At 41.0% G+C, this 24,115-nt stretch overlaps 1 protein-coding gene across 1 annotated transcript; it reads right to left on the bottom strand.

Annotated features, from left to right (window-relative positions):
- Positions 1-562: 562 nt before the first annotated feature.
- On the bottom strand, positions 563-19,795 carry rfx7a (regulatory factor X7a). Its single transcript, XM_078283648.1, has 9 exons — positions 19,677-19,795; positions 14,649-14,682; positions 11,938-12,023; positions 11,031-11,153; positions 8,620-8,736; positions 6,399-6,483; positions 6,026-6,233; positions 5,522-5,820; positions 563-5,258 (listed from the first exon to the last, which is right to left on the bottom strand). The coding sequence occupies exons 1-9, from the start codon at positions 19,793-19,795 to the stop codon at positions 1,932-1,934; spliced, it is 4,398 nt and encodes a 1,465-aa protein (XP_078139774.1). The 3' UTR covers positions 563-1,931.
- Between the last annotated feature and the right edge of the window lie 4,320 nt (positions 19,796-24,115).

The following is a 24,115-nucleotide window of genomic DNA, read 5'->3' as shown; positions in this document are numbered from 1 at the left end:
ATCAATGCATTGTTATCAGTATACTGCATGCTACTCAGAAATAAAGAAACTTATTTGACCAACCGTTTTCGTATATAAGCACATGACTTCATATAGACCTCCACTGTTGTGAAATAATCTGTCAGGGATGCTGTCATAGTGCAAGATCTTTAATCCAGAATGAAAGCAACTACCTATTTCCATCGCTTTTAAGTAATGATTGTCGAACTCTTGCAAGGTTCCTCTAGAGCATTTACTGTTAATATTCTGCCTCATTATTTTACATATACAGTAACAATTATTGATCTGGAGAACCTCCTTTTCAACATTTGTTTTTTTCCCCCCTTTTTTTGCTCTTTGGGGCTTGTGTTGTGAAAAAATGCATAGTTCAGAAGAGTGCTGAGCTAATGAGCTTAGTATACAATATCCTTTCCAAATGACTGATCCTCTAGTGTACTTTGGTAATAAGAATCTTAATTAATTTCCTTTCACTTTCATCCAAATAAAGCCATATCAAAACCAAATCATTTTCAAATAAAGATCTATGCCTTCAAATCAAAAAGGCACTTTTTTCGCACATTTTTCCATAAGGTAAATTGAGGTTTAAGAGGTCAGTAGGAGAGTTCTCTGCACAAGCAAGTAAATTTTCCTCTATGCTAAGGAAAATGATTTCCATTTCTTCAGCCATAATTCTTTTTACATACTCATACTCTGAAAGTGCAGGAGCTCCCCATGTTGGGGTGGATTCCATTCTCAGTTAAATGTTTTCTTCTTGCAATTTATTTCCCTTTGGTAGAGGTCTCTGAAATACCCAGATGACTAATGGCAGCTAAATGAAGTGAGGTTAAATGGTTAACGTCCTGATGTCAGTGACTGGTATAAAATGTAGCATTCCAGCATGAAGGGTATCCCGTAATCCAATGCTCCATGTGACATGCCTACCTAAAATAGTTCCAAAAATAAACTGTGACACATCAGCTATATTGATATGAAATAATATTTCATTTTTTTAATTTAGGAATCTACAGGCCACATAAACAAGTGTGCTAGCGGTTTTTAGGCAGCAAATTACTTACCGGGAACCCATGGATGATTTTGGTGTCTATGTTCTCAACACTTAATCACGGTAAGTTGACCAACAGACCAATCCTCCTAAAACTTGGTGCATTTCTTTAAAGATGTCATGTAGTTACTATGGCAGTCTTTGAGCTAAAGAAAATGCATTGAAACCACTCTGACACTTAATGCTCCCTGACATTTAACTTCAAGTCATGTTACTACTTGCTCAGGCTGGTAAGCTTCTTCATACTGAGTGCCAAAGTAGTCTGTCACTACTAGCAATACCTCCAGTTGCTTTCAGTGAGCCTACATTACGCCAACCCACACTTTCTAGTTATTAGATATTATTGGGTAAGCTGAGCATGTATTTTAATTTGTCTTCAATTTTCCACCTTATGCCTTAATTAGACTCCTATAAAAAATACCTGAAATAGCAATGAGTTATATACAATAATGGGGGAAATATTGCTGCAAATGGCGTATTAATGGTTTCATGTTTCATAAAACAATGATGCATGGCCCTGTTTAGACAGACATAAAAAATAAATAAAAAAATGAATCATGCAAACACATACATATGTTTAGGATTAGGTTCCTGTGTTTTTCTAAAAGTAAAGTACCTTTATCTACTTGTTTAAAATGCTCTTGAATAAACAATATGAGGTTATGTTCTCTGAAGAAAGGGAAATGACCAGCATTTGAATCAGAGTGTTTCAGCATATTTGAAAAGCAATCATTTCAGTTCAGCCTGGCACTTAGACTGGACAAATTTCATAGTGTCCAGTGTTGCATTATAAAATACAATGTGAATGCTTGAAAATAAATTAACAAATAAACAAAACGCAACCACACATTAACACGATACACATAACTAAATAAAGTAAGCACTATGTTCAACCCATCAATCCCACAGTGGGATGATCTTTGCTTTCTAGCCAATCAAGTCCACTTGAATGGGCCGTCTCGCTACATATCTGTTGAAACAGTGGATCATTCATCAGTTCCTCTGGTGTAGTATCTTGATATTGCCCTTGCTGCTGATTGGGGTCAAACAGAAGGTTTGTGTCCAAAGTGTTCAGGTCATTGATGCTACTAGAGAGCTCAGATGTCATTCTGATTTCACCAGGGAACTCTGCCCCCCCAGTATTTAGTTCTGACACCTGTCCCATGAGTTGGCTGCCAGGAGTAAGGCTGCTGTCAGTTAGAAGCTCTTTAACAGTGGTGCTGAAATCCAACTGTTGATGTTGCTGCTGCTGCTGCTGGGGGTTCAGAGCTAGCAACATAGTCTGGCCCTGCTGTTGATGCTGCTCTCCAGAAGCGGATTGTGCTTGGCTGTCACCTGCAGAAAGAATCATTTGTTCATTCATAGCATTTTCCATGAGGTAATTTGGCCTCTGGAAATTGAATGTGCTGGCAGTGTCAGTAGAAGTCATCATGGTGTGGTGGTTGTCGCCGCAGGGGAGGTTGGGGTCAGACTCTAGGATCTGGGTGAGGTTCATACGTGCAGTGTAGCTGGAGGGTAAATTATTGATGCCCAGACCCCGCACAGTGTCATCACGGTCGCCATCCATCTTGCTCAGGAGTACACTGGTGATTTTTTGGTTGTTGCATTGTGGGCCCTGCATGGGTAGTACCTCAGTCTGCATCATGATGTTGAGCGGCACAGAGCGGCTCCTCTGGGCCATGCTGTTCACACCAAGATTTGTCTGGCTGTTGGCAAAGATGTTCAACATCTCAGGGGTCACAGGAGAGTTAAAGGGAGACACCACTGTCCGGAGGACATTGGGAAGGGCAGCGTTTCCTGTGTTGCCACTCAAGTTTCGCTGACGCACAGCAGGGCTTACGCTGCGGCATCGGAAAGCTGCAGTTGTAGTGGGAGTGCTGGTGGCTCTGTTATCCAGAGGGGCGGGCACAGCAAAACCCTCTTGCCTCGTCATGTTAGCCATGCTGGCTACCTGCTGCTGCACAGGGGAGATGGGGGTCAGGCGACCAAAATGGTTGTCGTGGTGCCTTGCATGAGAATGGTAGGATTGCCCAGGGATGGCAAAGGCATGGGGCTTTTGGAAGTGGTCATCAATCAGGCCTTGATAGCTGGGGAGGATTCCCATTCCATTGTTTGATTTGTTGGAGCTCCCACAGCTACTGTTATAACTGTTATTCATCCACTCCAGCTTGGTCTTATCTGGATGGGTGGCCATTGGCCTCTGCATGGGCTTGACAGGGCTGCTAGAGACAGTATTGCTGTCATGGTAACCAGTGATACTGGAGCTAATGGGTGTAAATGCAAAGGGGTTCCTGCACTCCACTGGACTGGGAGGTACAGTGCTGCTGCAGTTGGAGTGCGGAGTACCGATGGGGGTGTGACGACTGCTTCCCAGGGCGCTGTCCACTGGGGTTGTGGAGGCCATGCGGGAGCAGGGGCTCTCTCTGGTCAGGCCTTGGAGTCCACCCATCATTTCAGAGGTGGGTGTGGGGGTGGGTGTCGGGGTGGGGGTTGGAGTTTGAATTGGGTTGCTGCTGCTGTTTGCAGAGTGGTAGAAGGTAGCCATGGTCTGATTGGAGGACATTATGTTGCCCTGCATTACAGCCTGCTGGCCTTGCAATGTGACACAGTTGCCAAATTCCTGCAGGTTTTTAAGTTTCATCTGCTCTTCCATCTGTACCAGCTCCTCCACAATGCTGTCCTGAGTTACATCATCATCAAAGGAAAAGTAGTCCATATCTGTCTGCATAGGGAGCTGGCTGGAGGATGGAGCTTGACCAATCAAATCCAGAGGTTCTATGACTGGAGTGGATGATGTTTGCTTATGGTCTGCTTGCTCCACCGAGTGAGTGTAGATCTGTTGATGAGATCTTTCCAGTTCCCCTTTGGTTGAGATCGAACTCCTAAAGTCACTCACAACCGAATGTTTCTGGAGGTCAGGGTTATTAGGTATGGCTTGCACGTTACCCATTGTGTGCTGCTGCTGTTGTTGTATTAGTGCATGACTGACTGAGGTGCTAGTTTCCATAACACTGGAGGTGTTTTTCCTCTGCATCAAGCTCTGTGTTTTGGCAACAGTGTGAAAGCCACTGGGTCTAAATGAAGAATTAGAGAGTGCAAGGACTTGACTGGACACAACAGAGTTCATTTTCACCGCATCTTTCCCAATGGCTGGTGCACTTTCAGGTCTAACTGGAGCTCCTGGCCTGCGGAGGTTACTCGCTGTGGTACTTATCCCATATCCAAGGCCATCAGAGCCCCCTACTGGCTGCTGGGAGATGAAAACCCTCTTGACTGGAGAGAGGTGAGACTCTGGGCTGAGGCCTGAGCGTTTCCTGAGATTTTGAGTGGACAAGAAACCTTCCCTGGGTAATGCTCCATTGCTGCTTCCCCTAAATGCGGGTGCCATGCTGGCAATCAGATTTGAGACAGTGCTGGTTTTCTGAGTGGAGGCAATCAAGTGCAAAGTGCTTTCATTATTTGTGCTATTATTGCTCCTGTCTGTAGCTGCCACAGTGTTAGTACTTGAGGAGGGGTTTCCACTGCCTTTAGTACAAGATGTTTCCTCCAGTCCTAGGGAGCCTTTAGTTTGAGGTATGGGCACACTGGCAGCCCTAGGTATAACCCCTCCAGCCCTATTTGCTACTGTTCCTCCTTGAGTCAAAGTGAGACTGCTAGGACTTCGGACTTGGCTGTTCTTATGTATAGCTTCAACTTCCATTTCGACGTCGATGGGATGGATGTTGGTAGCCCGCCCTGGCCTGGCCACAGGGGCCAGTATGGGGGCAGCAGACCCACTCCTCATCTTTTGGCTGGGCCCAATGTCCTCTGCAGCTCCAGAACTGGTAATGCCTGCAGATGCCGGGCGTAAAATAGTGTTGGTGAGGGAGGTGGTGGTATTGCTGCTGTTGGGTGCAAGCGATATGGCTGTCATCTTGACCACATTGACAGAGCTGACATGACATGCAGGCATCACAGTCTTAATGGGGCTGTTGGCGATGATCATGGTAGAGGGTGAGCGCAAAGTGATGGCACTTGTGGCCGAGGGTTTGGGCAAGATTTGGGTATAGCGCTGCCGAGCTGCGCGGTCCCCCACTGGACTGGCTAGAATATTTTGTGGGGTTTTGGGTTTCACAGGCTGAACTGGCTGGGTCACCACCTGGAAGTTAATAGGCAACATTTTGCCGTCTGCTGTTCCCACTGGACTGGGGGACATCAGCTGCCTGCTCCTCTGCACCTGCATAAATGGAAGATCAAAAAATAGGGACAGCTGCAAGTTAGATTAAAATTACTGTTACATAAAGTTTTATTGCTTTTCATAAATGAAATTATGTAGTTTACCATTTTAATTCAAATCTAAATACGTTGATCTAAACATTTCTCACTCAGTATTACCTTTTGAGTGACCCACTGAATGGATAGCACAAAAGAGCAAGTGTAATAATGTAATCTACTTTTGAGGAAAGGCAGTCCTTAAACTGAAAAGCTCTGCTTGCTTACCGTGATGGGGCTAGGGACAGCAGCTACCACGATGCCTATGGTTGGCTGGGGTGAGTGAAGGGTGGGGCTAGCACATGGGATGGAGCTGGCTCCAGGCACGCACTCATCTACCCGCTTGGCCTGGCCCTCTCCAGGTAAGGGGGAGTGTAGCTTCTGTTCTTGTTGCTTCCTCTGGATCTTTCGCTGGAGCTGCTGCTTTGCGTCGACCGAAGGTGAGGACAGGGTCGTCACTTGGGGCTGGAAGGAATGGGCCTCCGCAGTAGGAACAAATGCTGAGATTGGCTGTGGAGACTTAACCCCTGAAGAAAGAAAGCAGGGTGATTCAAATATATAATCATATGCTGCTGCTAATGATTAAGTTATATAATCAGTTCTGCATTAACAAAGCAACAACTCATTGGACAATCAATTCAGTTAGAGTAGTAAGAAGCAACTGCCACCAGATGCCACCATTTACCTCTTTATCACACAAGAGGCACAAAGATGATGAGGAATGTCTCTTACCTGTTGCTGTGCCGGTCATGATGGTGAGAGCTGCCACAGACTTGTTGCTGATATAGTGGCTGTTGACCAAGAAGCGAGCCAGGTCTTCCACAGCATCAAACTGGCGACTCAGCACCTTTTGGGCCCACTCACAAACCAGACCGCAAGCTGCAAATCGCACTTCTTCCTTTATGCTGTTAAGTTGGCCTGGTGACTCTGGTACCTCACACTGGTGCTACACAACACAGATATGTGGTTAACTATATGACACATTGCATCACAGAACAATGACAAATTTGAACAAAATGGGATGAGAATACAAACAAATGTCACTTCAACATAATTGTCAGATAATTTTGAAATGGTAAACATGGAAGGTGTAGAAAAAACTTACTCCATCCCCTGTTTTATGTAGATCCAGACTGGGTAATGATGGCATGTGAACAAAGGCCCTCTTCCTTAGTCCACTATAGCAATATGTAAGGTGGGGTTAAGGTCAAAAACACTTTATTCCAGTATGTTAATGTATGTTGGCAGTATAACATATGGATGGTTTGCCAAGCGTGACACACAAAAGACCAAAAATGCCCCAGAAAGTATCACTGCACTGTGAGGCTATCAACAAGACAGGGTGGAGGGCAAAAAAAAATCTGTCATAACCTTTGCAGCTCTTCTTAAGTGCATGAATAAAAAAAAATTAACCAAAGGAATGAAAATAATCAGCTACTCTTGGAGAAGAATGGACAGAGCTTAATATTAAATACCATTGTGTTAGACCAATCAGAAAAAAAAACAACATATATCTCGATCTTGACATGTTGGTGATTGACTAACACTTTGTTAAACTCAATGTTGAACTGTGAATGTCTGACTTGACTGTGGTAGTAAGCTTTAGGGGCCAGATACTGTTTGATCCATGTATCCCTCATGTGCTTGAACCTGTGGTGGTAACCTCTACTGGCCTGTAGATGGAGATGATAGATTGCTTGGGCATTAAATACTATGACAGAGAGAGATAGCACCTCATAGTGCTGTATAATATGGATATATAAAGTTTACACACACCCCTCTCTGTAGAGGAATCAGTTTCAAGGGTGTTAAGATGAAAATGCATGTAACTAGCATGTAACTAGCACTAAGATAGTTTTCACTTCAGTTTTTAAAAAACTGGCATCTGATTGGTCTATGGATCCTGAGGTGGCCGTTGAGGATGTCACTGAATATATTTATTACAAAGGCTATTGTAGACAAAATGTGTAGGTTTGGATAATAAAGCTTAGTCAATTGTTCTCCATGAGTAGCTAAATGTTTTCATTCAACAGCACGAGGTAAGATGAGGGTAAACTGTCACAACAGGATCAGAGAAAGAAGCTTCTGACTAGAAGGCGACATAGCACCTAAACCTCCAACACAACAGTTAATCTCATCTCACTCTTGAACCTTTTAAGTTGAGAACAACACTGCTCAAAATAATTCAGTGTGGCTTTGTGTTAATGGTTGTTTATCAAATGCCTGTTAGAGTGTGACAGCAGGTGAAGCCTGTAAAATAAGTCTAGCCAATTCTAGAGGGTGCCTTCTCATGCAACGGCTGTCACACAGACATCAATGTAAAAATAAATATAACGATTTTTTAAGCAATCTGAAAAACCAGCAACACAAAACCATCTAATGCTTGGAGTTGCTCCAACTGTAAATGGCAATTCAAGAGTAAATATAAAAAATAATGTTTACTTGCCTCTAAAATAAAAGTTTCTTTGAAAGTACAAGTCAAATCATTTTACCAGTAAAAGTGTTTCATAAACTTTTGAGTTAGATGGGATTCCAGTAATGGAGAAAAAGCACTTAATACTACATAGAGAACATGATTTTTGTGGGTACTGTGATACTCAGTACATTACAATCCCTGTCACCCCGACACCTTGCTGGAGTGCAACTAAGATTAGAAATTTCAAATGAGTTCAGAACCAACTCCACTCTTCTTCTGGATAACAATTTCACAAAAAGTTGGCCTGATCAGTTTTATGAGTATGAACGAATAGGGGCACGATGTGTAAAATCAAACAATTATATACCTCTCATAATAATCTGAAACAGATGGTTGCAGGAGGGAGAGATGTTCTGACTTCAACTGGTTTTACATAGACACCCATATCGAGTTTCAGTTGCCCTCGCAACAAGGATAAACAGTTCACGATAAAAAGTTCAGCCTATTTTTGAAAAGAATCACATTTAAAACAAAAATAAAACGAGCATACATGTAACCGTTTTCAAATGCTCTTTTTAAACACCCGAACTTATTAAAATAAATAAGCTATGACCTCACTTCATGTTATAATAATTTCAGTAATCTCACTGAAGGCCATGGATATGCTAAGTCTAGCGCTGCAACGTCAGCGAAAAAACCTCTGATTCACAAATGCGTCGTGAAGGTCAAGATCACAGCGACTCCCCTAAGGGGCTCTGTACTATGCCGCTGCTCCCGAGGCAGAGGGGGACTTTATTTGATTTCATTTCACATCTATATTTAGACAGTTTATGAACTGCAACAGCAGATGGTCCGTGACCAGAGTCCAGAGAGAGGCCAGATTGTTACAATCCATTCCAGTAAAGGATATTTTGATTTGCCCCTCATGCCAAGTCGACGCGCCTTCATGTTCGGAAAGACATTTTTCATCATCTTTCCAAAGTCTGCAGCACTCAGTGGGTGGTAATTGAGATTGTCACAGTAGCTCCTGAAAGACATAATGAATAAACAGAACAAACCATTAGATCAGGAATACAGCATGAATAACACAAAAACCATTTCATTTTTCAAACAAACCACTTTATATGACTTGAATCGTGTAACCAAACCATATCAAAGTAGCTAACTATTATCAGAATTTGAATTATTACAGAATCACTGGCAACCCTGGTGAAGGTGAGGCTGTATAAGTCTTTAAAACTATTGTTCTATTCTACCAACTTGTATGTTTCGGGTTTATTTCGGGATATGATCAAAATCAAAAGAAACACACACATAGAGACACACACATCCAAAAGATAGGTGATGGATCAAAGAAAACACCAAGTGAAAATACAACAGAAGATCTGCACACAAAAATGCTGCCGTATTAAGAATTTAATATTAACATCAATTCATTTCGAGATGTGATAATATTGACTAAAAAATGCAATACTTTATATTGGAAAAAACAAACACACAAACAAAAAAAAAGTGGAGAAAAAAAACTGAAGTCCTCATAATTTTGCTGCCTGGTAAAATTACACCTATATTATATTATATTATTATATTATATTATTGTAACTGCTTCAAGTAACCTCTTGCAATGGACTTTTCGGGTATGATTCAGCTTTGGCTATTATTTACTCTGGTTTAGTGTAGAGCACACTGCTGAATAATGTGAAGGTACTGAAATGTGGAGGGAGGAAATTAAACTGAAACTTAAACTGCATCTCATTCATATTATTTCAAGCCCCATAGCCCACAGGGAGATCCCCATCGAGACTGGATTTTGTTTTTTCATCATGAAGTGGAAGCAAGGTAATGGAGCATATCGATTTTGACTGTCCTGGTGGCTAAGGTGCAATATCATGGGGTCAAGTTCAGCACACACCACAGTAGTGGCATCCCCCTCCCCCCTTCCCCTCATTCATTTGTGTCATTTTGCTCCACTCCAGACTTCATATGCCTGTTTCAAGTAAGCGTAAAGAACCTAGATCAAATTTTACTCAATAACAATTTTACAAAGACTTGAGTAGGTTTTATACCAAAGTATGAAACCCATTGTGAAAACTGCTTATTAACTTTTGAATAAAAAATATGATTTTATAAATATAGGAGTAGAGCACATTACTGGAGTACAGCACATTACTTTTCTTTAAAGCCTTTTCCCCTGTCAATCCTAAGGGCGCCAGTATTTCTGGAGGGCACTGTATTTCTGTTCGCTAGTAGAGTTAAAAAGACAGTTGCATAACAGTGCCACAGCATTTCAATGACTGTCTCAGACTTTCCATTCTAATATTACCAACACATGGTGCACAGTGATTCCCATGCTTGCAGCATCTATTTATACTGATGCTTTAGCTGGCAGTAATTTAAAGGAGAAAGAAACTCAAAACATAAACTGATGTTATATATTAAAAACTGAATGTCACTAACAAATCACCTCAACAAATCAAATGAAAAAAAAAAAATTCTGCTGTGTGTATATGTATGTTGCACATCTGTTTCATAAAGAACCAGTGGCGTTAATATAGAAAAGTCTCAAAAGTCTTCAAAAGTGGCTAGTTCAGGTTATTAAAGCTGAAATTTGTGATTTCCTTGATTTTCCCACGTTGTCGCCCCATCTGGAGGCGAAAAGTATTTGAAATGATGTTCGGACTTCAACCAACCAACCACGGTAGTATTATATTGTCAAAGAAGGTGTAGCAGCCAGTGTGGCTTGTGTGCCGTCAGCTCACCAGTAAACAGTTCCCACCCAGTAAAAATGGTTTCCCCAGACCAGGTCATTTGACTTTCAATGATTGTAACTATTGTAATGACTGCAATAACATTGCTTATGATGGTGTAAAATATTGCCACTTGACAGTAACAGCAGCCTACAGTGTGTGCCACTAGCATATCAGTCAGGTTGGCCAAAAATAATTTTCAATGTAAGCTCTTTGGGTCGGCTAGTATGCTAAGTAGCTATGAGCTCTCCACTACCCGGCGCAGTTAAGCTGTGTTGGCTAACGTTAGTTGGATAGTTAGCAGATTTTCATCCTGCCCAGTCAAAAATTTCAATTGCGCTCTACAGAGAGCGTCTCCAACCATGGTAATACTGCCAGTTGGTATTCTGACTGTAACCTGACTCCACGGTCCAGATGGATAAAATAACTATTTATTACTGGACAAAAGTCCCAGATTCCAGCTTTAAAACAATTTGCTATAAAGACAATAGAAAACGTATGTTAAAAAACTTTACTGTAATTGTAATTATAACTGCTCTAAACCTCACTCTATCGGCTCACTGTTTATACCTACTTGTACTCATCGTAGACCTCCTGTTTGGGTAGCGAGGTCTCTGGGTGTTCCTCTAAATGATTGCGGATCCAGCTGAATGCATGCATCTGCTGTGTGCGGCTTGATGACATGGCACACTGGTCACTGAGGAAAGATGTGGATTATAGATTAAGGTTTGACCACTGAAAGAACAACAGTAAGGCACTTGACTGACATCTCCTTGTAACCCCAGCCCTTTAGAAATCATCCTCAGCAACGCTTCTTCTAAGCTGTGTGTGTGTGTGTGTGTGTGTGTGTGGCCACACACAGCAACTTGGATCACCATGCTCAAGAAAATGTTTTGCTGCATGGTGTGTGCACACACAGATACTGTATGTGCAAACGTGAATGCCCAGATTTCTCTCCTCCCTTTGTTTCAGTTTGATTTACCACACCAGTGCCAGGAGAACGGTCTGCCTGAAGATGTTGACCGAGGTGGTAAAAACATCCAGAGAGTGTTTTCATTTCTTCAATCAATCCCAATAATCCATGGCAGTGCTCAAAACGAGGGGGTTAATGGGCACTGTCTTGTGTGTCCGATAGCTAGCTTTTGTTTTCTGTTGCAGCCATGTAGGTCACAGAGACAACATTAAAGGTGCCACACCAATCAATTAAATAAGTATGAATTGATCACTAGCATGCTAGGACATCAAAAATACAGCTGTGGTTGAAAAACATAAAATAATCATTTGAGCAATTTGCACCATTCTATATCATTTAAACACCACAGACACATTATTCAGAAAACAGCACATTGAACTTTATGCCACTAGCAATGATTAAACATTTAAGTGATTTAATATTTCATAAATATTACATCATCTGTCCATGGGTATACATACAGATTATATTTCTATAAATGTTGGCTAAAGAGCAAGTGCATCTTTACCTTTTATCGGTGGTACTGCTGGGACCAGAAGGCAACTTAAGGTAGAGGTAGAGCTTTTCAATGTCCGAGAACTTCTCGACATCTTGCTATAGAAATAAGACAGGGAACAAAAAGGGAATTTTAATAATTGATGGGCTTCAAATTCATCAGCACAATAATGATAATGTCCCTTCATTGTTTTAATGGCAGAGGTATGCCTGTTGTAACTGCAGAGCTCAAACATAACAGATGTGCACATCAAACATTGTGCAGATGATCTAATTATTCGTGTTCAGTGATGAGTTTATATGGAGGGGAAAATACTGCATTAATACAGATGTATAGTCACAGGCACCCGAGCATGTGCACACATACAAATGGATGCAGACAGATACTCAGAGCCAGACAGGTTTTGGCAGGACTGGGGAATTGACAGCAGCCTGTGAGGTGAACTCAAATCCCCTGCTGTTAACCCTTTTCCCAGGACCGGCCTCTGCATGGTGAATGTACAGACAGCCTGTCATGTGGAATGTACATACACACACTGCCAACACACACCCTCACTCAGAGCTCTTCACCCTTTTCAATTGGTTTCTAAGAATAAATGTTCTTCCCTCCGTCTTTTCTATTCGCTTCTTTGTTGCCAGGGAACCACAGATCACCAATGGCTAAAGTTAACATTCACCGAGCAGCCACAGCCGTGGGGAAGAGAGGTAAATACAAATGGTTCACAACAATAACGACTGTCCTTTTTTAAAATTGTAGGGGCAATAAGACTGGGCAATTCATTTGTGTCTGTGGGCTGCATGTCAAGGCCATGCATGCAATCCTGGGCCCTTTTAGTGCCACACTTAAAGCTCAACAGACTTCACCTCGGCTGACTTGGATGGTCAATTCCTGTATGTTTTTGTATTCTCAGTTATGCACAATGAACTCCTATTTTCACACTTAAATCAGTTTATTTATTTTGCTTTGACGCATTGGTGGTGTTAACAGTGTTTTACATAATGCAGTGTGGATTTTGAAGTCTTTTGCAGATAGCTAACACTTGATATGTGCAGCTTGGCACTGCTAGGTGTCTAACTGACAAGTTTCTAGGACTGTGGGAGCTCCTATGAAGAAGAGTAGCATCATGTTTGGAGTTGAGTATTATTGCTCAGCCCCACTGTACACATCCCCTGCAAATAGGTGTTAGTTATTTTTGAAGCAATGCTAAGCTACAGGCTAAGGAGGCTGTGAATATTTGTAGGGGTATATTTACCGTAACTATTATTCCAAGCTGTGTAGGAGACACTTCCTGACACAAGATGTGACAGAAACACCCAGTGGGCTTTGCCATCAAAGGCAGTGATTCCCTCAGAATTGTTCACACATGATGAAAATGAAGGTCAACCATTTGATTAAAAATAATTTATTTCATTATATTTAGCTAAATTAGAATATTTATTAGAATCTAACTACACTGACCTATCATACATATTTTCTCCAGGTTAATCCACTTAACTATATGCCTTTTGGGCCTTGCCATACACCATACACAATATACCAATTCTATGTGATGGGTATATTTTTCATACACTGTAATGCTCTGCAGTTTTCAATAATGATGCTTTAATATTGAGTGATATCAGGAGTGATTGTGTTTCATGGATGCAGGTAGTTACATTGACCTAGGGTTTTGTGTGGTGATGGGGGTTAAAGACTCAGACCAAACATAACGTTACAGGGACACATTCATAGGCTCTTTGCAAAACACCTATTGAAACTCATTCAGATATCATATACTAGAAAAAGAAAAATGAAAAAATGTGGGTATGTGTATCAGTGACTTGGCTGCACACACAGTACACCTCGCTCCACTCTGGACCTCTGATGGTCTTCTCCCATCTCTACAGAATATTCAAGGCCTGAAACAAATCTACTAGAGTAACAAACCTTACACTATTGTTGGTTACTCGTGTGTCTATGCTTAACTGCAGTATTTTGCCCCCTGTTGAAACACTGTTGCTCCACTCATGACTTTGTTACCTCCCCCAAGGAGGTTATGTTTTTGGTGCCGTTTGTTTGTTTGTCTGTTTGTCAGCAGGATTACGGAAAAACTACTGGCCCGATTTTCATGACACTTCGTGGAAGGGTGTAGCATGGGCCAAGGAAGAACCCATTAAATTTTGGAGCGGATACAGATCCGACTCACGAACAAGCAATAATAGCGAATAATAGTGGATCCGACTCACGAACAAGCAATTCGTAGAAGACTGGACTATTGGCCTTGGCGGAGGTCTGCGCTCTCCGAGTGCCCTTCTAGTTTACCAAGTGATTCACTGACTGAAGACATTTTTCACTGAAGTTCACTGACAGGCTATTAAAGTTGCAAAAAAGGTTATTTTCTTAAGTCAAACTCTAAATTGAATGTAACATGTTATGGATTGGGGCTTTCAACTGTGATATGAAGACATTAAACACTGGAGGTTATTAGACTTTTCCCTGTTGTCCAAAAATGTGAAGGGTAAATAAAACAAGCTTAATGGAAGATAAATTTTGGTACTTAAAAGTGCATGAGACATAACCTCAACTGCTGGAGCTGAGACATGTCAGTCAGTCAGAATGACAAATCTCCTCACATGCTATCTTGACAAAGATAATAAGCTACAGAAATCACTCAGGACTCAGGATTTCCCCTGAGTTATGAAAATGGTAATTTATAGATTAAAAATACTGTTAAGAATACTCACCAAAATGTTTTCCACTTTTGATTGTACAGATTTGCTGGAAAAAGAGAGACATAATATAAATTAGTATGAAGCTAGTGTAATATGAGCACTGTGCCTAAACTGTATTTATTTATAAAGCAGTGGAATGTTCGGTATGGGACAAGCCTCCCATCAGCATCTCTCAGGTCATGTATCCCACGACCAAGAACACATGTTGTCATATGTAAAGAGACAGACAGGCACTGCATTAACTTTAGACAAAAGGCCTTTTTCATATCAGACCCCCAGTAATTCCTTGGCAGTCACTAAGGAAAAGTACAGGTATGAATCAGTATCTGATCCACTTCGAGGACAGTTATACTTTTAAGTTTGAGCACAATGCTTCAGTTTCATCCAATTTGGATTTCATATCAAAGGATGAATATGATGAAACGTTAGACTTTCACCTTATACTCATGGGTGTTTTTAGCCACCATGTTAAATCATATTTATTATTTTAATTTAAACACTTTTTTGTGATCCCTGATATTATTGTCCAGTTCCCCATGCCTAATGTAAAGGCAGCCTATATCCTTCAGTAAACGGAGGCCAATCACAAGCACACATAAACATACAAAGGCGGAAGGGGCAGAGCAAACGTATGCATTGCACTTACACCAATCATTACCATGACAGCAAGACAGAGAAAAAAAATGGGGGGACAACTATAAGACACTAAGCACGGGCAGTTATTTAGACAAAAATAAGTTAGTTGGCATGCATCTTGTAGCTCTGTGTAGATTCAAAGCAATACAATGTTAAAAACAGTCAAACCAGATAAGTGAATAACCTCTCCAGTCAGGTCTAATTCCTAATCTGTAATCTGCAGACAAGTCGGGTTGTTGTTACTCTGAGACAGAAGGTAGGTCACACTAAAAGACTCTTACTAGGCGACGCTGGGCAGGTCAGACCCGGGAGACCTCTCTAAGCCACGACGAGAACAGTTCACTTTAATTGACTGTTACTAGGGGGCCCAAGGATTTCCCAGTGTCGATAGGCCATCATTAAGCTCTTTATAAAACAGTTTTGGCAGGTGCAGTGAATGACACCTGAGGCCATTTTGCAGGGAAATGAATGGGGAAAAGACATAAATGTGGGGAAGATTATCTCAACAGATTCTTCAAAGTACATCACTTATTATGGCCTCAGTTTAGTGGATAGAGCGCTGGATGGATATCTTTCTGTCCACCCAGAGAGAAGTCTTGCCTGCACATTACTTGACAAGCTGAGTCGATAACCACACACACCATGCTATAAACTTACTTAGCAGAGCTGACACTACATATTGGTGGATCTCATAAACTCTCTCCACAAAATCTTTCAATTTCTTAATATTCTAACCTATTATTTACTTTTCATTAAACTCTTTAAAGATAGTTTAGATGTTTCTGAGGTGAAAACATGCTGCTTTTGATATTGCCTTTATGTGATTACCAAAAGAGTGGTCTGGATAAAAGATAGCAAGAGTTTTTACAGATTCCTTTACAGGAACAAACAGAAATGATTTTACTATTGGTTTGTTCTGAGCATAACCAGTTTCTCATTTGGGTTCCAACATTCTAACCTATAAAAAACTGTTTATGACATTCCACATTCATTGTTCAAAATGTTTTGACTAATCAAAATGTTCTGCATGTAAATCCTGGTGGCTAGAATGAGCCACAGGTTACTGTTTTATCCAAAGAATGACTTACTTTTGAGATATTAACTTTCATTCTCTGTGGGTCCGCACATTTATAAGCATGGCATTAAGGACTGTAAATACATTTTAAACAACACAGAAATCCATGTGTGGAATGAGAGCAAATTGAGGGAGAGCTGAACGAGCTACCATCATGATCTCATGGTTAGTAGGCAGGGGCCACCTTGGTTAGCTCACACAGGCAGGCAGAGAGGCAGCAGCAGAACAGCAAGTCAAGACTGGAGGAGAAGGCAGGGGACAGAAAGAGACATTGATATGTTTACTGGGGTTTCTGTTCTGATGCCTTTCTCAGGGATCATTCACAACTAAACCTGTAATAACCGCCAAAATGTAAAAGAATGTTATCAACTGATTTCTTGGCATTCAGAATGATGGTAATGTCAAGGAACATAAGAAATGACTTTTGTTTCCAGTTATGTTTCCCATCCTCCAAAAGTATTGTTCTCTTATGGTTTTCGTGTTCACCCCCTCACCCGGTTCCTGCCCTTGATCTTTTCATATTTCATTATATTTCAGGTGTTGCCTTGCATGCAGGAAATCACCTACTGTATGTAGCTATTGCTTTTAGCAATGTTTTTTCCCAATCTAATAGAGCGAATACAAATTTTTGAGTGCTTGTTGCAGTCAGCGGCGGTTCCACCTGACTTTGAAAACAAAGCAGCGAGGGCGACGTCATGACTTGCTGCACGGCATAACTGATGATGTGACTCAGGCTTAGGGACTCAAAACCAAATTCACGAGTCCCACTCAGAGCGCCCACATGACACACACACACTTTGTAAAGGCAATCACTAGATGTACAGATTACACTCTTAGGTACTGATATCAGAATTCAAAGTTGCTGTTTGATTATATCCATTCCCAGGCCTATCTGTATAGGAGTCAACTAATTTCTGGCCTTGACTATATACGTCAATTCACTGACAGCTTTAGACTGTTGTAATCTCCAACACTGTTAAATACGACCTCATGTGACACTGCAAACCCCAGCTAACTAGAATATATATATATTTTTTACATTTTCAGTTTCATTTTATATGCCGTTATTTATAGTAAGTTGTTGCTTTTCCAGTGATGTTTATGTAGATGATTAATTTATGTCAATTTTTGGCAATATTGATATTGTAACTTGTCAAAACTCTGACATTTTAATCCAGTTTTATATTCACAGATGGAAGTGTGTGAAAAAATGAAAGCAAAATTAATACATTTATTTCTATACATATTAATCCTGCTTAAGTCAGTTTTCAGTCATTAGAAATTATCTGCACAAAATATTGGTCAAAATGTGCTGCCAACAGACAGATAAAGTGACCAATAGACAGTGCATTTTTAATTACATCTAAATAGCACCGCTCTGTAACAGTGTTTACAGAGAGTATGCTATCTGTGCTCATGTCCCGTTCCAGCTCTGATCCAGCAGTATTGCAGTGCAAATGAACTTGCTGACCCCGATTAAGACCGCCTCATTCTGCCTTAAACAACTCAGCAGCGGGTCACTGAGGTGAAATTCAATATTCCTGTTCTAATCCTCTTGACTGTTATGCATAGTGTTGTATATTATTATACTCTTAGTTTTTCCTCTTTTCTCAAATATCCACACGCCCCCAAATGACTGCTCCAGCCCCACCGCCCCCCACCCCACAGAAAGTAAACAAGTGTCAAAACAGCCAAAAAGGTACAGACCTAATGTCTCTCTGTCTGTCTGTGTGTATGTAAAAGGCTTGCTTGCTATTCACCTAAACCATAGTAACCACAGACACGAACACTGGCGACGGCTACAGAACTAGAGATGGGTCTATTTTTTATGAAGGGACTGGGAGACACACTGTCAACACTTCTCTCTCTCATCCCATAGCAGACAGACACTCAACTCTAATTATGTTAAAGTATGGCCAGACAGATATATTAGAATACAAATTATATAAGCCAATGTTTGCTTAATTATTTAATCAGTTTTATCTTCAAATTGGCAAATATCCAGCAGTATTTATTCTGCTTTTCAATTACGAAAAATGCACTGTCAAACGTTTTATCTTCAGCTGAGGAAGCTCTCAGTGTGGTACCAACAACCCTTCAACCACTAGGCTTCCTCTCTGACCAGCCTGCCACATGCCAGACTGCAAAGGGCTCTTAAAGGGATTTTCAGTGAACTGTACTGCTGTTTGCATTCTGCTTTTGTCTCATTACATTTCATGTACACTTGGCCATGAGCCAGTGTTTTTGGTTTTTATGTGAATGCCTATTGGCACAGTTTCCCTTCATTTCACATTGTTAATTTCATCCTTTATGGTCCTGTTTGGTCATGTGACAAACCTTTTGCCTGGTTTGGATTAAAGAATGCACCAATTGCCAAGAACCACAGAACTCTGAGCTCTGTAAAATAAATTGGCTTGAAAATGTTTGGGCAACGTTGTGTACATATGTCTGCAAACAATTAAAATATATCATTCAAAGATTTTTATTTTTATTTTATACATATATATATATATATAACCTTAACTTTGTGTTGCAAGTTTCCAAAACAGCAGCATTCAACATGCTGCTATGTGGGCTAGATGAGTATTGATAGTTAAACTTGAAACAAATGACAAATACATCCTGCACTCTGAAAAAGGAAAAAAAACAAAACATTTGCACAACATAAAGGCGATTATTTGTCAAAATAGAACAGCTGTGCAGATGGCAGGAACAGGGTTTGAAGGTGCCAGACTGTAAATGCAACAGAGACATGCCTGTGGTGTCCAACGTGCCATGGAGAGGGAGTCAACTTCATGGTTTAAAAAAAATCTAAAAATGAACTGAAAACAGCTCTACTCTGCCCATCTGATATAAACAATTTAAAAGGATAAAAACATTTTGACACTGAAACAATGTCTTCAAATATATCAAACTGTAAACAAGCCAGTGACGAGGAGGCGGGGGAGGAGAGGAGGACTCCAGTTCCCGATAGTAGTATCTGGTTAGGGACTTATTTCTTGTAACATGATCGTGGCTTTAAATTCACAAGCTCTCTCGTGCGAAGACACCACTGTAGTCTCAGTCCCGCAAAAATAAACACTCACTCTCCGACCTGATCTACACATTTTGATCACCCGACGACATTTTAGATCACGGTGTCAGCATCAACAGCAGGCACGCTGTTTACGCCGTTGTTATGGGCGGGTAGCAACCGCTGCAAGCAAGCTAGCTCGTGACATAGCTAGGCTTTTCACACCGTGACAGTTAAGCATCAAACCGTGCTAGCTAGCATAACTAATCTGGTTCCCAACACATCTCACACATCGTCTCTCCTCACTCCCCCTTACCAGATTGAGTTCTTGATCCTGAGCTGCAGCGCACTGGCTTCAGCGCCCTGCAGTCCGGTACCCAGGGCCGGCAGGGTCCCAGGTCCGGGGTCCGAATTCTGGTGCTGATCCTCGGCCATCACGGCGCGGTTCGGGACGGGAGGTGGGGGTGAAGGGGTGGAGGGTGGTGTTTTCCAACAGGCAGGGTCAAACAACATGGACCGGAGGACGCTGTGCTAACGGGATAGCACGCCCTGTTACCACCCACTCCTTCGACATTTCTGGCTTCAACTCCCAACACTTGTGCGTCCTAAAGAGAGTGTCCAACAAAACTACGACGCTGTCAACCGCGAAACTGTGCCGTGTGTAAATAAAAGCGTGTGTGAATAGAAAACAAGCGCAGAGAATATAAAAAGTAGGTTCACTCCAGTCTACTCTGCTGCCTTCACGTTATGGGATTTCTTTGCATGTGCATGGTGAGAACTAGTAGCTGTGGGGCAAGCGCATGCGCATTAGCAACCTCCCAAACTAAAAACAGAAGATAGCCATACAGCCAGAAGACACTACTTCATGTATTATTATTATTAGTAGTAGTATTATTATTAGTAGTTGTATCGTTGTTGTTGTAAATACCCCCCCCCCCCCGCACACACACACACACACACACAAAACAGATGATAGTTATATAACCAGAAGACATTACTTAATGTATTATTATTAGTAGTAGTATTGTTGTTGTCAACATCACCCCCCCCCCCACACACACACACACACACACACACTCACACACAAGACAACATCTAAACCGCCAACATTAGTTTATGAAATTATGATTATTATTCTCATAATTATTTCTATTCATAGATATCAGTTGCTGTTGTGGCACCTGAATTTCCCCAAGGGGATTAATAAAGTGCTATCTTATCTTATCTTATCTTATCTTATGAGGCAGGTCCACCTCTCACTGGTCATTTCAACACCCACGAGTTGGTGATTGGATAGTAACTGGCTAAACCCATGCCTGTTTGTAAATGGCATGAAAATATTCCAAATGTGAACATTTATATCTATAATGAGTGGAATGGTCATGATTTACTGGGCATCTAAATGCCAAAGATATTGTGCTTTGAAGGTAACAGCTTGGTGTATCTTTTCTGTCTTAAATAGCAGGATGCCTTTTCAACAGTCGCTTGAGACCCTGCATGGCAGACTCTCTCTCTCTCCTTCCCTTTAATGCCTAGACCAGAAAGTTGTCTTCATGTTAACTGGGCAGCCACACTAAGTGGATAAACCCAGACCCTTCTCCTCTTCTCACCAACTCTACTTGGTATGGGAGTCTTTTGAGCTCTCTGTATGTGTGAGCAACATGTCAAAGTGAAGCCCCTCTTTGGGAGCTGTTGTGTGTCATAGGCAGATCTGTAAGTCTAATTTTAAGACCCTGTGTAATGGAAATCAAAGCTCAATTGACTGATTAAAAGTACAATATGGGTGGGTGTTTCAATGTTAGCCAATGGCTCAATGGCAGCAGCTAATTACAGTGATTATATATAATTGTTGTTAAACAGGTTTTATCACTATACTTGCTGTAACTTGGTAGGAATGATTCTCCTATTTTGAAATTGCAAGCATACTAAAGATGAACTATTAGAGCTGTTTGAAAACAAGCTCCCAGCACAGCATCTCTATCTCTCATAACGATGCCAATAAAAATGATACAGTCATGAATGCAGGTTGAGTTACTTGTTTCTACTATAGAGAGAATGGAGAAAATAATTATTGTCTGTTTTGAGTGGAAATTTTTGTGTATGTGTGTTTTTTGGCCTGTCGTTGCCCCAGAGTACTTTGTGGTAGTCTACATCTCTACACAATTCAGAACAGTCATTTTCATTTCATGGGGTTAATTTTAACAGTCTAGCAGGCAACTTTGCTGCAGCTGCCTCAGACTGTCTCACAGGTAGGTACATTAGTGCCTTATTATAGCATGCACAGCAGGCTCATCAGCATGAGAAGTAATTTAACTGTCTCCCAGATAATCCTATGTTGCAACTGCTGCCAATGTTGATTTAGATTTGTTCACTCAAACAGTGCAATAGACTCTACCTTGAAGGCTAGTCCATGAGACAGAAAAGTGACCACCCCCTGTCGGTTATAATCATTCATCAGAAAATACCCATTCATATTCCCATTGATAACCTTTACCAGAAACCTCTTTTTTTGTAATTGATTAAGATATAAAATGTTTTAAAAATGTAATGTCGTCCAATTTCGCAAGTAGTTACAAGAAGTTACAATCTAAAGAAAGATTGAAACAGAATCCTTGTCATATTTCATGCAGTGTTGTCCGCGATATTTTCTACAGTGAAAATTCCTACAGAGAAATCAAGCCTTTCTCACCAAGGTTGGACTACAACCACCAGAGGGCGCCCCTTCCCCACTTGACTTTCCCTACAGGTCCCCATTCAGGACAAACTCTACCTGCGCGCACAATGTGGACACGTTACTATGCAACCACAACCGCGTCGCCAGTGACTTGACTTACCTAATGGCTGAAACAACTTTTCAGAAAAAGTCCCTATCCAGAGTCTTGGAGGTATGTAGTGTTATTTTGTATGCCTGTTTCAGTGTGACGTTAACTCACACGTTTAAATCGAGGTGTTAGTGTGCCAATTACACTTCGCAAAACGTGATTTTTGATACAGCTGAGCTGATCGTGACATCGTTATCAACAGCTAACGTAACGTCGCAAACAAAAAAGCTAAACTCAGGTTAGCTAAAGTGCTTCATAAATAACGTTACCCAGGTTAATAAACATAAGTAATAAGTAAGCAATCGATAAAACAGAATTGGAAAATACTATTACCATTCAGATAGTATGCAATACTGCCACTCAGCTTAATATACACATCAATATCTAGCCGAACGTTAACGTTATATAAAATAACAAATACAATATTTGCAAAGGCAAATGTATCGATCGTAATTGATCGTTTCTAACTTTTATAAGTTTATCATCAAATGTACAATTTGATGCAGTGTGCATGTAAACACACTCATGGTTGGCAGGTGGTGCCCTGTCACAAGAAATGCTTCCAATGTCCATTATGTTGGTGGAGACGTTGTGCAAGTACATGGCCTATACTAGTAACCTGCATCTGATCATGCATATCTAATGATGCTATCACTTTCTTATTGACCCCATGAAATATGAAAATTATCCCCTAAAGCATTATTGTTAAAGAGTGTACTGTCCTAAAGCATTATTGTTACAGAGTGTACTGTTTTGTTTTGTTGTTGTTGACTAGCCCAAGAGACCTCTATCCTCTGGCAGCATGGACTCTAAGGCTGACAGGTCCAAGAGGTCAGAGGTCAGACCGATGGGAAAACCTGCCTCCGGTCCACCAAAGAAAACTACTGTAGACCTTTTTGCTAAGGAGGAGCAATACAAGTAAGACGACCTGTTCAAACATCTGTTTGCTTTGTTTTGAATCCAACTGGAACGGGCCTTCAGATGATCCCCAGAAATGAAAATTTTATTAATTTGTCAACAAGAGCAGCACTGTTATTTGTGGGACATGTTTTCTTGGTCTAACACACCCAGTCACTGAACCAACCTGACCAAATCTGAATAATTTAATAAGCTCTACCTCAGTTGACCTAATCTTATCAAGCAGACCAGAAAACGACTGCAGATGATGTCTTTGATCCTGGAATTAGCGAGCACTGCCCCGTTGCATGTGTAAGAGATGTAAGAATGAAAAAATCCCAACATATGCGTTAGACAGTTTGACAAATTTGTTTTTGTGAACAAATGCGACTCATATATGAGTCAGTATTCATTTGGTATGCAATGTTGCATCCTAATGTGTAAACATGTGGTGTTTAGTGGACAGAATGAGCTAGATTTTCATTATATCAAAGTCGCCTTAGGGCACTAAATACTGAATATACAGGTGAAACTTACCACTCTTCTTGTCCCACAACAGTGTTGGTCACAGAGCTTGCCAAAAATACGGTGGATTGGCGTTCACTTGAGCTATATCCCTTGCAGCCCTGCAGTACAAAAATATTGATGTCAAAACTAGAAATATAACATTGTTTCACACAATTGTGATTTCCATCAGACTCATGAATGCAGAGCTGGAGGCCAAAACAGCTGATCTAGTAAGACAGGCAGAACAAGTTATGGTAAGTAATTTACATGTTTATATTTTATTTTAGAAATAATTAATTGCCCTTATAGTGAAAAAAAGTCTAGGGACTAGGGGCACTAAACCAAGATTACTTCTCAAAGACTGAGAGGAGGGAAAACTGAACCTAGAGAGCAGTCTTTTCAGTGCTTTAAAATCCTTAATGAAGTGGTGTTTATTGGATTCCAGAGAGAACAGAATCTAGTCTTGTCAAAACCAATATCCACCCACCTGCTTATTGACATTGAAGATGAAGAGGAGGACTCCAGGTAA

Source organism: Centroberyx gerrardi, chromosome 1, assembly GCF_048128805.1.
Source record: "Centroberyx gerrardi isolate f3 chromosome 1, fCenGer3.hap1.cur.20231027, whole genome shotgun sequence".
Classification (NCBI taxonomy): Eukaryota; Metazoa; Chordata; class Actinopteri; order Beryciformes; family Berycidae; genus Centroberyx; species Centroberyx gerrardi.
The sequence above is the reverse complement of the archived record's forward strand: the minus strand, read 5'-3'. Positions and strand labels throughout refer to the sequence as shown.